Below are 15287 nucleotides of genomic sequence, written 5' to 3'. Positions count from 1 at the left end.
TGAGGACATGAGAAATAAAGGTAACGTATTTACAGTATGTGCCACGAACGTATCACTATAATTTGCAACGTCACAATTATGGAATTAATCAGTTGTCCGAGGAATCTGGAGCATCGGTGTCAAGAGAACTGATGTCTGCGTCCACATCGCTGGCTGCAAGCTGAGATACCACAGGGTTCCTACGCCCATCCAGACTAATGGGACCAGTGTGGTGTACGCCACCTAAGGTTGCATATATATTTTGTTTTATTTATTAAAGATCAGTGACCGTAAAATCTTACTAATATTATAGACGCGGAAATTTGTGAGTGTAGATGGTTGGAAGGATGTTTGTTACTCTTTCACGCAAATACTACCGAATGGATTTTATAGGCTTATATATTCTGATGTAATTATGTCATTGTGATAACACATAGGCTAATAATTGCACGTGGGTGAAACCGCGACCACACCTAATAATATTATAAAAAGACATAGAGCACCCATTTTGTTATTAGGAAAGTAAATTTTCCAAATAGATGCAGTGGTTCCGCTGCACTGATTTGAGAAATACTTTCACTTATAATTACCGAGCGACATAAGTTATATTTTTGTTACAATATACAAAACTCTCAGAGATATTATATTTGTCCGATAAATAGGCGTCGCTGGACTTTTTAGTGTACCTGAACAAATCCGGAGCGGACCAGTAGTAAATAAACACTACACGTCACTACAAGTGACACAAAAATTTAATACCAGTTGATTTCTTACACTTTCACAGCAGAACCAGTACAAAATTTGGTATTCAATTCCATAGTGTTTGAGGTGGAAAAGTTATAGGATTTTTATTAAGTCCACAGACTAAGTTGCAGGCAGAAGCTAATATTTTTAATAAAATATTCGATGTCGGTACATATACGACGAATCTGTTATAAAGACTCACCTTCAATTATCACGAATGATGCATCCGGCATATCTGCGTTTGTTATCGAAATGGTAGGTACCGATGCATTATTGTCCATGGAATCTCGTAACAATTCGAATTGTGCAGTAAAAGCCGACGGATCAATAAGTATCACCTGTGGATGATAATAATAATATATAATGAAATCTTTACAGAAACACATCACTGCTGACTATATCAGACTATAAAATATACAGTTGCATTGATATATGTAATAGAATTGTCCAAATATGTCGACAATACTGAAGTTTGAAATTAAGGATGAACAAACACCGTTCACTTTAATAACAAAGTGTTCAAAGTAGAATAATTCGATTCTGGTCATACTATTTTATTAAGAAGGCAAAACTAAAAATCAGATCGATAGAAATCATGCTATGCAAATCTACATCAATAAGATGTATAATTGAATAACACATAGAATCATTGCTTTATTGGAAACGCAAGTGTTGAATTCACCTCACTCTGCACTCCCGACGAGGTTCCAGTGGAACTGAGGGAAGTGCCTCGCCCAGAGCTGTCCTGCGAGCGGTCGCTGTGCATACCATGTCCGTCCCCTGCACCTACCGCTACTCCCACACCACCCAGCGTATTGCCATTTGGGTCAAGCATCGGCTCGGGCATAGCCAATGGCAGTTCAGAGTGTGGTTCTTCTAGTTCTTCTTGGACCTATATATTTTTAATTTATTCTACTAATTTTGTGTAAGACCAAGTATTTATTTATAACACATCTTAATTATAGAAATGTACTATGACGGTACCATTACCATTAGAAGTTGCGTGTATTCGTTAGGTGTCATTATAAAAATAAAAAAAATGATTTCAGAAGCATGCTTTAACAATTAATTTAAAAAAATATAGACCAAACTACTCGTGAATTTATGAAGGGTTGCGTCGAAGTACCGGATGTACAAATTCTTACATACTTAAGTACAAATTCTTTTGGACGCAAACTATAAAATATATTTTAATAGTTACAATATTTAATCTACAATCAAATTAAAGTAACCATACAGATTGTTGACTGATGATATGAAAGAGCCAATACGGAAGTACAGCGTCATCGTCAGTTAAACAGGATTCGTAACTGGTGGATGATCTTCCAGATATGAAAACTTCCTCTGATGTCTGTCATAATCGTAAAACAAATAAAGAAAGTAACTTATTAATATGCAATGTTTGAATCCTCAACTCTTCTTTATTCTCGTCATCTTAATACAGGATGAGTACCTAGGCTGATTGAAATTTGTTGTTGGATAAAATATAAAAAAAATCAATAAATAAATCAACAAAGTGACAATGGCCTAGTTTCTCCCACAATTATTTTCAATATATACAACTTAATTGTTTAATTCTATCGGTATCGAAAAGTAAATAATGAAAATAGTTAAGAAGTAGGTACATTTTCACTTAAAGGTATAACTTCAAAGCTTGCCAGTTGATAATTTATTTAGACATTACATAACTATACTCACAACTTGCCTAGCTACATCCAAAGCAACACTTCCAGTTTCTGAATCAATAAAATTGACACGATCGGGTCGATCGCCAACTATCGGTTCGATGTTTACAGAATAACCACTAAACGCTTGAAGAGCCAGAGCTCCAGCGGGATTCTATAGAAATACATACATTTTATTATATCATATCCATATGATACACCTTAAACTAAAATTATCAGGTTGAAGTAATTAAATTTTACTTGAATTAAAAGCAGATTTTTTCTCTCGAATAAGTCTCGCACAGAACTTTCAGTTGGAATTTGAGTATTATTGTTCTGACCAGCAGCCAATACATTTTCGGATATTTTTCTCGAACATGTAATAGATTTAAACGAATTTAGATCTAAATCTGTTATAGTTAATCCACTACCAGGCACGGTCAATATAGAATCTTCACCTAAAATGGAATCAAAAGTCTGGTTCATAGTATTATCCAAATCACTTTGTAAAGAATTGTTTAGATCTTCATTTGTAATAACGGTTCTATAACTGGTAGGAGAGGAATCTTCGTTAATACTCGCATTATAAATATCTTCGGAACTCAAAAATAGAGATTCAGAATCTACAGAATCATCACAACCAACAAAGTACCTCTTTTCTAAATTTAGACATTCTTCAACCAAGAGCCTCATATCATAAAAAATATCATCACAATTATCATGTCTATTTAAGGCTTGAGGATCTTCAACAATATTGCAATTTGTCTCAGCACTATCTACCGAAGGAATATCGACTTGTGTATTTGGGCAATGTATTTGATTGGAGATTGTTGCTACTATAGTATCTGCTATTATTTGCTCTCCTTTAGTTGATTCAGTTTGCATCAAAGATATATTTTTTGAAACGGAAGAATATTCAATATCGTCCGTATGTAACGGCATAATAACTTTGGATACTATAGCAGTTTGATCAACTTGTTTTGACATTATATTGTTCTGTAAAGTCTTATTGTCAGTTTTAAACTGCGCTCTATAAATGCTTTTATTTCTTACAATAAAATTAGTTGTATTCTTATTTTTCTTACTAATTAATTTATACTTTGTAGACGACTCCGGAATGTTTTCCTTATCATTTCCTTTGTCATCAGTCTTTTTAGCGATTTTACATTTCTTTGTATATTTCTTATTTCTGATGATAGATACGTTATTAATATCTGGTTGGCTACTCTCTAAAGTCATTTCATTAGATAACGAATATCTTCTACTGGAATAAATGTTAGATCGGTTTGAAGCAACTCTAACAGTTGCCACACTATTAGGAGAAGAATAGGTCGAACTGTTCTGCGATTGTGGGCTATAGGGTCTTTTATTCTCGGTTTCTTTTGTTTTAATATTTTTATTGGTACTAAATGAAGATTCACAATCAGCATTTTTATCAATTTCATTACGGAATACAATGTAATTCATATTATTTCGTGGTATATCAGTAAATTTTAACAACTCTTTATTAATATCTTTAGTTTTTAATCGAACTAATGGTGCCACTTGTCCAACAGGTTTTTCTTTGTTAACTTTCAGTACTGTATTAACAGAGTCTATATTTTGATTTAAATTCTTTAAGCCATTCATATATTTGTTTTGGGTGATCGGATTGTTCTTTAAGTCCATTGGTATATTATTCTTCTTTCTGTATTTAGCCAAATTTTTACTTTCTTTTTTAGCAGTTGTCGACATATTTCTTTTATAAGTAAGAACTTGTTTAAAGTTTTTTGATGGGCCACTAAAATATTATATATAAATTAGTTATTTTATTTATTACTTATTTATAATAGTGTAATGTTAAGCAGTTATAAACGTATTATTATATAAAAAAACTCACTTGGATATTAGCTTAGATCCTATCTGAAAAATTGCATAAAACGTATATACTATATTTCTCAAATAATATCTTTGAAGTAGTTAAATTAGTAAAGAACGACGCTAAACATACCTTAAAAATATTTTTATTATATTTAATTATGTTATTAGACGTAGGCATTTTCGTGTCGCTAAGCTCTTTTGTTACTTTATTCATTTCAAAGACAGGCATTAGTATATTTTTCTTGTGCTCAAATTTAATTTTAATAGGTCCATGTATTTTTTCTTTGGAATTAATCTTCGCTTTCTTCATCGTTTCACTAACTTTTTTTCCAGTACCTGTATCATAAATAGTTCGTTTGCTAGCTAAAACCTTCGGCCGATGTTGCTGCCATTCTCCTTGATAAATAACATCTTCATATACTTGCTTATCCCGATAACTATGAACATGAACACCGCCGCAACGAAGCTTTGGTCGAATGCATCTAGTACAATATTTATCATGTACAACCTCTTTGCTTACAGTTGATTTTAGTCGTATTTCACTGGTATTTTTAGAAAAGCATTCAGCAACTTTGCTATTATAAAACTCTGAGACTGATTCTTCTTCATATAAACTACTAGATATGGGCTTAATCAGCTTCGTTTCAGTACAAAAAACATTTTGATTCATAATGCTGTCAGTAATCATCGTGGCACAGTCGACTTTTTCATTAATTATTAAATCAGAATCTATTATCTTCTCAATACCGTTCGACCTTGTCGTTGGGTAAATAATTGTGTAATGTTCATTATAATCATTTGTAGAAGTACCAAAATCAATGCTATTTTGGGTTCTTATATTTGTAAAGGAATCGCCTATTTTTATTCCTGTTGTAAATATTTTAGGTACCCTTGTGACTGATGTTGTTGTAGAAGACATGGGGCACACCGGGGTTATTATGTCTGGCCCACATTGTACGTCCATACTTATGTGGCGGACACCCTTAGAGGTACTAGGTTCATTTATATCTACAACAATTAAAATTATGTAACAAGTGTTATAAAGGTATATGGGTATATACGTAATAACACGTTATGATTTACTTAAAAATAAATGTATCTATTACCATACAAAAATATAGTTTGTGAATGGATATTTTCAGTATTAACTTCAGACTTGTAACAAAAACCATTATCATTTTTAAGGATGCTTGCCATACTACAAAGAACAGTGCAAGGTTTCAAAATATCCAATTCGTCTTCTGCGTTAGTGCCAATAGTTCGCCGTAAGGCAATCGTCTCCTCTATATCATCTGTTACTATATTTATTAGTAAACTTTCTTCTGTAGCCGAAACATTAACATTTTCATAGATACTATCACTAAAGCTCCTCTCGCTTGCTGTCAAATACTGAACCTCGCTGATGTCATTTTCTTTATTTTCTGGGTGGCAATATTTCACAAAACTTTCTGGAATCTATAAGTAATGTGTTAAATTGAATAATATATTTAAAATCTTCAACAAAACAATTCAAGTTAACTACTTACAGGTTTTGAGACAGAAGATTTTAAATTGGAATGCTCTTTAATTTTTCTTATAGATTTTATTTTGAAATGGTTTAATTCTCTAGAAGAAACTTTATTGCTATACGTCTTGATCAAACCTTTATAATTGGATTTTTCTTTAACAACCCTTTTTATTAGTTTAGTTTTATAAGTTTTATCCCTGCTTTTGTTTTTAATATATTTTTTTGACTTATACTGATTATTATTTGCTATTCCTTTGTTTCCTTTCCTATTCAACTCATTAATATGTTTAGTTTTAGATTGCTGACACTTAATGTCTGACCTCTTTAGTGTATAACGAACCAAATTGGAAACACTAGGATCTGTGTCTCCAACAAAACTTATAACGGCTACAGGATCGTAGTTTGGATAAGGAAATATTTCAACATCGTCGTCAACCCAAGCTTGTATTCTCTGTTTTCTACTTTCTTCTTTATTTGGTTTTGTAAATAGTTTATCACAATAAATAACATCGTTTACCAAAGGTGAAGTGTCTACCAGAGAAGGTGAGTGAATCGAGTCATCAATAAAATCCAATTCTGTAAAATATAGGCCCGAATGATTTAAGTGATCCTTATTGTAGAAATATAATTTAGCTTGATTAGCTAAGAAACACAGATGTTATTCTACTGATCAAATGTATTGGTAGTCATTTAATTTTCAACATAATTAGGGACCTCAAAAACAAGCTACAGTTAAGAATACTAAAATACCTAAACGTAACCCTAACATATAACAAAGCGTGAAATTAAGTATTTAATTTAAGAACCTTTTACGTCTTTACTAGTAATGCTGAAATCATCATCGATCATTCCTAAGTTTAAATAATTGTGAACTATTGATTTTTCTCTAATTTCTTTGATTCCTGAAATATATTCATTATATATTCAATAAACATGTATAATGAAATACCCGAAAAGATATCTAGAACCATAAAACTAAAGCCTACCATTAGAATCAACTAAGGGACGATACTTGTCCATTAAAGCTCTCCTGAAATAATAAGTCTACATTAATATTATTAAACTGTTTGTGTCTTAATATAATATTGAATCATAAAAATCTTACGTTGAGTTGTCGTCTTTGTGTTTAGTTAGATTGAGAATCTTCTCAATTTTATTCTCTTGATAGTCTGAAATAAAGGACACAGAGGAACAATAGGAATTTAAATGTAGTTCAGATATACTACTCGCTAGTGCGTAAAAAAATAGAGTAAGTTATTAAACTATGAAAATGGTTATATAAATGTTAAATATGTAGAGTATATTTATACGAAAAAAATTGAAATAACTACCATAATCAATAGCCTTCAAGGGATAACTGTCAATGAAGTGTTTCTTCCTTCGCTCGATAGCCTTTTCAGTGAGTGTGAGCAAGTCGAACAGTTTACACTGCATCCATCGTGAAGGCGGCGGCGCCTGGCGACCGTAGCTCGTCCTCAGGGCCAGTTTCATAAGCCTGCATACGACTCGATCCAATTCACCGGCGATATCTTCATCAGCGGTTAACATTGAGCGTAACCTGCGCACTTTGTGGTCGAGAGCACGCCGCAAGCAACGCCCTATAGTTTGTTTCTATATTTATTTAACTTTTAATTTAAGTTCCAAATTAAGCTGGGCTATACGTACTAGCAAAATGAAAAAAATACTTAAAGTATATATGTTCATACTCAAGAATACAAAAATAATGCAAGAATCAAACTCGTGATAATAAGACAGTGTGAGAAGAGAAGAAAGAGAAGTAGTAACGGTCAACAAAATAGTAACGATATATGTATTTATATACATATAATACAACTACGACCTACGAAGACTGGCGATAATCATCTGTGCTTTTGTTTCACACTCAAAATACAACGCATGGATTGATAACTTACGACGCAAACGTGTCCACGCTAACACGTAGCTAGTACCCACATCTATTCATGCTTTTAGTTACCACAATAATACGTGTTTGTCGCTAAATATCGTCTCTAGTTCTAAATAAGTATAACTAAATATATAGGTACATATTTGAAATGGTGCCTGTAGATACGCCACTATCAATTTTTATTAGACGGCATAATATTTATACTACCAAATATCACACAAATATGTGAAACAAAAATATTAATAAACTGCGAACCATGATACTCCGGGGCTGTAGTACTTCCATCAGACAATGAAGTAGAATGTATATCAGTAGTATCCCACTGAAAAAGTTATATAAATATATATATGAATGATGAAATGAATTAATTGCAAGACATATTTATTACTTACACAAGGATTGGTTTCTAAAAGACTAAAATAAAAATAAAATGTTACTTTTAATAGTATTTATATTATAAAAATACATAACTTAATATAAAAACTAATGGCATGTTTTTCAGTCTCCCAAATTACTAATCATGACTCTATGCTATGGTGTCGTAATTACAGTGATTAATATATCTATACAAAGTACATAAATAGAAGTAGCTTTCGCTATCTCTTCGCTTAGATCTTTTAAATTATGCAACGGATTTTATTGTAGTTTTTAGTGATTCAAGAGGAAGGTTTATATGTATAATACGAATACACTAGTTATTCGAATTATTAACTAGTTATTAAAATATATTAATCACTACAATCACTATAAATTAACGCAGTATAACCGTACGATATACTGACTTGATGTAGAAATATACAATGAAAATATAGAAACATAGTAGGTACATATTACATAAATACTACTTAATATTTACAAAATAACAAACTATAGTAACATTACAACATTTTTACATCAGAAATGGTGTCGTTGTCTTGCCAGTCAGCATCGCGGGTGATCACAGAACTACTGTCCACCATGAGCCGTGAGTGGATCACCACATCACCCACCACTTCATAGCCATTCCACTCCAACAGATCTCTAAAATAAAAATGGTAAAACGTCAATAATAGATGATATTATTATATAACCCAGTAGAATTCACACAATTCAACGCCATCTAGTGTCAAAGTAAAATGGCTTATGTTATGGGTACTACTGATACAAATATATACTTGTATACATTTTTTTTTCTATAAATACATATTACATAGAAAATACCCAGCCCGACACACAAAAACTGAAATGAATACAAATGTTTATACCATACGAGGAATAGAAACCGCGAACATCATAGCTATAATTATTGCAGACATTACGAATGTAGAATTTAATATATACAAATTGATTGATCATGAAGAAACTGACGTCGTGACATGCGACAGTAAATTAAAAAAAACAACACAATATGTTGATTTTTGATACATACTTAACTCTATCGACATCTTGTGTAATGTGTTGGACAACCTTCATCAATTGATCTATTGGTATGTCCAGCTTATTAACGTCCACTGAGAACTCTTCATCATACTGCATATCTATAAATCTATTTACTTCATCAGATATCAAATCTAGGATACGACATTCTTCTGATTTATTCTGAAACAATAAAAGCAAGGTTGAGTACATATCTAACAACATTTATTTAAAAGAGCAACACGGAAGTTTCTTCCTGGTTCTTCCTGGGATTTTGCGTTCCGAATGAATTGTAAAATAAAAAAGTTTAGTTGAATAAACATTATTTATATAAGAGATCGCTCATACTGGTAACATCGACTGAAAAATAGATCTAAAATTACAATGTTCCCTAGGTGCCTAGGGCCTGCTTAAGTTTGGCCCACCACTGTTTCCTATCCATATAACTACTTTGGTTGTTAACTGATTACAAAAAAGTGAAGATTACCACAATATATCAGTCATATATCAGAAAATCATATATATCAATATATCAGAAAACCGCAATGAAATCGGTTAAATCGTTTCTGGGATTAGCACGCACGAACACACAGACAATAGGTCTAACAAATGTTGCTTTGGGCTCTATTATGGTGATATGGTATATAATGTACAGACAGCGATCGGTAACATTGTTACTATATTCATAGCTTATTGAATATTAAATGTTTAATAATGTATCATAAAATAATTTTAATCACCTCAAATGGATAGTTGTATTCTCGAACAATTGTATAATATTGGTTCCAATAGGGCGCATTATCACCCCAATTAAAATTATACCAAGTGCCATCTCCTTGTTCCTTATTTAGGAACTCCTTATTAAAGTTCAACATCTTAGTCAAATGCCGTATTTCATCTACCACCTCTCTGGTGTGCACAAGTGTATCCACTCTGTTCCTCGCCATCATATTTTGGGTGGTTTTTGAGAATTTCTTCACTTGCAACGTTGTGCAATTCAATCTAAAATTAATACATTGAATAATTAAATATATTCAAGTATCCCTATGAGTTTTATAATACAAGCTTGAAACTAGATGACGCAGTGTGATATGATATTTTTTATTACTTTAGTCATTTTGTAGCATAACTTTTGAATTTTCCAACACGTTCCGAAATTTCAAGCTCTATATATCAAAGAAAGAAATAAATTAACTAAATTATTAGACGCGATTCTATAAATGGGAGAAGTATGTGTATATTCTACTACTTGGATATATGAGATAAAAATAGTTTAAACTCAGAAACCAAAACAATATGACTACGTGACGATTGCGTGGTGATATGCGATAATAAGTTTCGCAGGTCAAAAAGTAGTAAACCAACTTCATTACTGCCAAGCAAACTTTATACTGACAGCTAACTATATATAAAATGGTGCAAATAACAACTATGACAGCCGATATACAATCATCGGTTAGTTGTCAGATTACCCTAATAAGACCAACATCGATGGTTGCTACGCTCCGCCCATTTTCGATTAAATCAAATTTCATAAGAATGTTAGTCTTATTCGGTCAACCTGCTTACTATACTAACCAACTGTATATTAGCAGCCTAAGTAACAATGATAATAAACAAAAAACTGGACCTGCTAGTTATATCCTCAATCTCATAAACCCTATTGTTCAATATCCTTCGCGGCACCAACACGTCAAAGCACAACTCATCGTCAAACATAAGAAAATTCTTGCCCACTTCAAAATCCAAATTACACTGTGACATCTTATCGCGGTACTCGAGGGTCTCCAGGGAGAAGGAGGGTGAAATGAGGACGGTTACGCATGATTGCTTATCCGAGAATACAAACTCGTTAAAGGAATCCACACTGGAATGGCACAGGAAAGTTCCAGAAAGTTGACTTTTACTTTCTTTGTCTACTAGAATTAGTGTTATAACTATTCTATAGTGTCTTAATTATTTCTGATGTCAAGCAGCAGATCGTGGTTCTAAGATATAACCTCTTAAACTAAAGATAGAACATCGTAATCCTAAAGAATACCAATATGCATATATAACATTGGATATACTATATAGTTAAAAACCTCTAAAAAATTCGAGAATTGAGTATTTGTGATTGAATCAATACGATCCTAGAATATAGTCTCAGTAATAATAATGGAGCTATACATAATAGTATATTTATTGGTCATTGTACTGATCTCTGTAGGGCTTTTCAGCAGCAAGTGGTCTATTGGTTTAGCTTGAATAATTACATGTTTTTCACGGATTATCTTCCAGATTCCAGAGTATAGATATAATGTGTCAACACTTGTCAAAACAATAATAACCTACTCCATATTACTAAACAATGTTGCAGTAAGTGTCTAATGTCCCCCTTTAATTAGGAGATGACATCAGTCCAATAACGAACTTTCATTGATTGTATATTATGGTAAGGAATGTTGACTTACTTGTTTGGCAAACAAAGCATTTTGTTCTCTGAATGACACTTGGGGCTTTCAGGTAATTCCCAACTGCCAATCAACTCACGTACATTGTCACAATCTGGAGCATCTGCAATCAAGTATACTGATTAAAAAACAAACTTTCCTTTTACAATCATCAGCTTTATACTAATCTATACATCTATACATATAAATAAAATTGGAGTGTATGTTTGTAATATTGAAATAACCTTTTTTACTACTTGCATACAAATATATATACGGTACATTCACAAAGATAACATTTCTTACAATTTTTGTCTGTCTGCCTGTCGGTCTGTTTATTCCTGTTCCTGTCCTGTTAATATTAATTAGTTTATATTACCAGATATAGACCTGTACAAAGTCATCTACATGGGCACCTCCATCTCAATCATGTCAACCAGCTGCAGCAGCTTTGTGAGCTTCATTTGGTTGAGTGGAGAGACATGGCAGTGAAATTACATGGTACTGAACAATAACATATTAATCCTCCAAAATGGCAACTCAAGATGGGTTAATATAAGAGTCAGGTAATAATGTGAACTTGATAGTGCAGTTGATGATCAGTGATCATGTATATAGACAATGATTGCCACTTACACATGACCACGTGGACTCACGGACTATATACAAATACTATAGACAAAATAATTTCGATAAGATAATGACTCACTTGCAACCAGAGCCAAGCTATTCAAGTTCAAATCCTGTTGTTTATGATAGTCCTTAGAGATGAATAGTGCCAATTGGCTACAACAGCCATAATGCAATGTACCAGTAGGTCCTGGACCAATACCCTTGCAGGAAACTGTATATTGTGGATAACGGGACACTATGTTACTACACCTGAAAATATTAGGGCTAAAATGAATTGCATATCTAAGATATAAACTTACCTATAATGATTACCCCTCCCATTTGAGAGATGGATTAATATCATAATATGTCTTTTATGCATGGGGAAGGGTAGCTAGATAGGGATAGACAGAGAAAATCTTGGAGGAGGCATTTGCCAATAAGTGGCTTATAGATAGTTTGTTGATGCATAAATATATCTGAGATGAAATACAAAATCATTTTATAATGTAAAAAAAGCTACTGTTTCAATAAAGGCTTCTATTATTATAACAATTCCAGTATGTTGTAAAAGAAAAAGCAAAGCCTCAATATGAGGATACTAACAATAAGGTTAATAACAATGCGACAGTGCGGTTTTATTTTGTAAGATCACAGTATTACTACTAACTATATGAAATACTAGTTTGTGCAATATATTTATATATTATTTAATTTTAGTATTATATATTTAAGTATTATTAGATAGTCAATAATTTATGTATTATAACACCTTTTACATTTTCTCATCATTTGAAATGCAGATACTTCTTTTACACACAATCAAACAAACCAACAAATTATAAATAATGCTTACCAATCATGAAACTGTTCCCTTGACCATTCAAAGAAGTGGTCTAGTCTCCTAAGACCATTTTTTTCTAAAGCCTTAAAGAGTGTATTGAAGTCGGAGTTAGGTGTTGTAAACACAGCAATCCTAGGTTTAATAAAACCAAACACTGTGTGCACAAGTCTTTCCAGGTCATGTGGTAGCATATGCTCAATCATTTCTATGGCTACTACTGCATCACAGCCAATAAGTCTATAGTCTGGATCTGCAGCATTGCCTTGAAAGAGCTAAAATAGAAAATAAATTTAAACAAAGAATAAAAATAACAATAATATCTCAGGAGAATTAACAAAGCACCATCAGTTGCAACCTAAGCAGAGCTTATGTTATGATTACTAGACAACTGATAAAAATACATTTTTTATACACACATGAATATTTGCATTCTAGGTTTGCTGGAATAAATCTCTTTTTAGAGATTGTACATTACATTTACCTTATTACTGTTGTTTTTTCTGTGTGTGTACAATAAAGAATAATATATATATTCATCTCATATAATTATATTAATCTTATGAATACAATTTGTTTGTACCGTACAAGGAATCAAACCAACAACTATAGAAAGTAATGAGGTATGCTAAACCACTAGACTACAGAAGCTATCACCACAGTGATACAATAGAAGGTAAACTCGAGATAAAACAGTATACCAAATCATTTTGCCAGTTTAGTAACAATAAGCTAAATATCCTTATCTTATGAATGACCTGCAGTAAGATAGCAAATTTTTAAAAGTTGAGTTTTACTTACAGTTACTTGTAATGGATGTTCCCTCTTTGGAGAATATTCATCAGCAGCAAACATGTCAGATGAACAACGAAGAGGTATGCTTTCAATATCAACACCGAGGATGCACTTAATACCAGGCATGTCCTTCAGGTATTTTATGAAGCTCATATCATGATATCCAAGATCTACGACCTAAAAGATGTCATAAAAATAATCAAATTGAATTTAATAAAATACATAAACATTAAAAGTAGTTGTTAATAATTGATATTTATACATATTATTCTTCTTTAGAAATTAAATTATTTTCTTCTATTATTACCATTATTTCTTTAAAATAAAAAAGTAAATAAAGTTTCCATTTTTTAGATATTTTTAATATGTATAGACAGTTTCCCTAACCTTATATTATAAAATGGCTAGTTTTAAAATTACATTTATAAATACAGATCACTTTGCAACTATAAAACTTTTGTGGTTCTCTAAATAGATGTATGTTATTACACTAAATGTAATTTTATAAGTAGCCATTTTATATTTTATAGAATGGTGCTCTAATGGTACTCAGTGCAGCAGTGATGAAGATGACAGGATGACGATGCATACTAGTGTCTTAGTTTTATAATCAAGTACAACGGTATACTAGAGAAAGTGTAAAGTTAGATTTCGAATGGAATGCTGATGAGATAATAATTTTAACAGTGTTACCCACCTTCTCTAACTTCCCGCACCACCGGTCATCCATGAGACAATCGCTGACTGCTGCATACCTTTGTGCATATACTGGTGGATAAAAAACAACTCCTTTTTCATCATCAAACTCCGCGAATACATGGTCCTCGGAGTCGTCATCTTCGATCACATTTCCATTATGGTTAAATAGCAAAAAATATTTGTAATATGGACGTAGCAACCGATCTATGGCAGTCAATAAAGATTCACGAAAGAATATTAGAGTTTGCAATGCGATAATCATTCTTCACGACTGGAGATTTAAAATATATCTCTAAGATTTATCTCCAAACTTTACCGGGTAATGCCATGATGTTCACATGTTTGTTTTGTTTTGTAAATTCGTATAGAAAAAAATTAATAAAACTTGTTTTTCAAATTTTGTCACACTGTCACTGTCAATCAAAATATTTTAAAAAAACAACAGATAAAGCGTATAAGCATGCTTTTATTAAAATAGTTATTCAGTTTACATATACAGTAGGTACTTTTCTTGTAACATTATTATCTAACAGTAAATACCTAGTAATAAATAAGAACAAACATAGATAATTTATACAACACAATATAGGACCAAACTAAGCAGAGCTTGTATTGTGGGTGCAGACATAATACATAGAAAGCACCCTGACCGATATTAACAATCATACTTTTGAATAAAAATATGTTCACGGGCGAGGAATTAAATTCGCATTTATCGCAATAAATAAATAATAAACTTCACGATTTGGTATTTTTATTCCATCATGTCTTGACATTTATTTTTCTCCTATAATTACGTGTAACATAAAATTGTTACATCTTAAAATTGGAATAAAAGACACATCAACCATAA

At 32.0% G+C, this 15287-nt stretch overlaps 1 protein-coding gene across 1 annotated transcript; it reads right to left on the bottom strand.

The window, feature by feature from the left end:
* Window positions 1-7: 7 nt before the first annotated feature.
* Window positions 8-14830, bottom strand: LOC131848374 (uncharacterized). Its single transcript, XM_059198196.1, has 23 exons — window positions 14433-14830; window positions 13742-13912; window positions 12956-13215; window positions 12197-12369; window positions 11509-11611; window positions 10686-10922; window positions 9796-10057; window positions 9069-9238; window positions 8554-8680; window positions 7916-7982; window positions 7086-7352; window positions 6860-6923; window positions 6741-6784; window positions 6561-6656; window positions 6095-6330; window positions 5354-5702; window positions 4283-5255; window positions 2649-4167; window positions 2422-2562; window positions 1952-2074; window positions 1406-1615; window positions 926-1061; window positions 8-222 (listed from the first exon to the last, which is right to left on the bottom strand). The coding sequence occupies exons 1-23, from the start codon at window positions 14694-14696 to the stop codon at window positions 89-91; spliced, it is 6126 nt and encodes a 2041-aa protein (XP_059054179.1). The 5' UTR covers window positions 14697-14830; the 3' UTR covers window positions 8-88.
* Between the last annotated feature and the right edge of the window lie 457 nt (window positions 14831-15287).

This window comes from Achroia grisella, unplaced genomic scaffold (assembly GCF_030625045.1).
Source record: "Achroia grisella isolate CSIRO2021 unplaced genomic scaffold, CSIRO_AGI_Agris_v1 utg551, whole genome shotgun sequence".
Taxonomy (NCBI): domain Eukaryota; kingdom Metazoa; phylum Arthropoda; class Insecta; order Lepidoptera; family Pyralidae; genus Achroia; species Achroia grisella.
The sequence above is the reverse complement of the archived record's forward strand: the minus strand, read 5'-3'. Positions and strand labels throughout refer to the sequence as shown.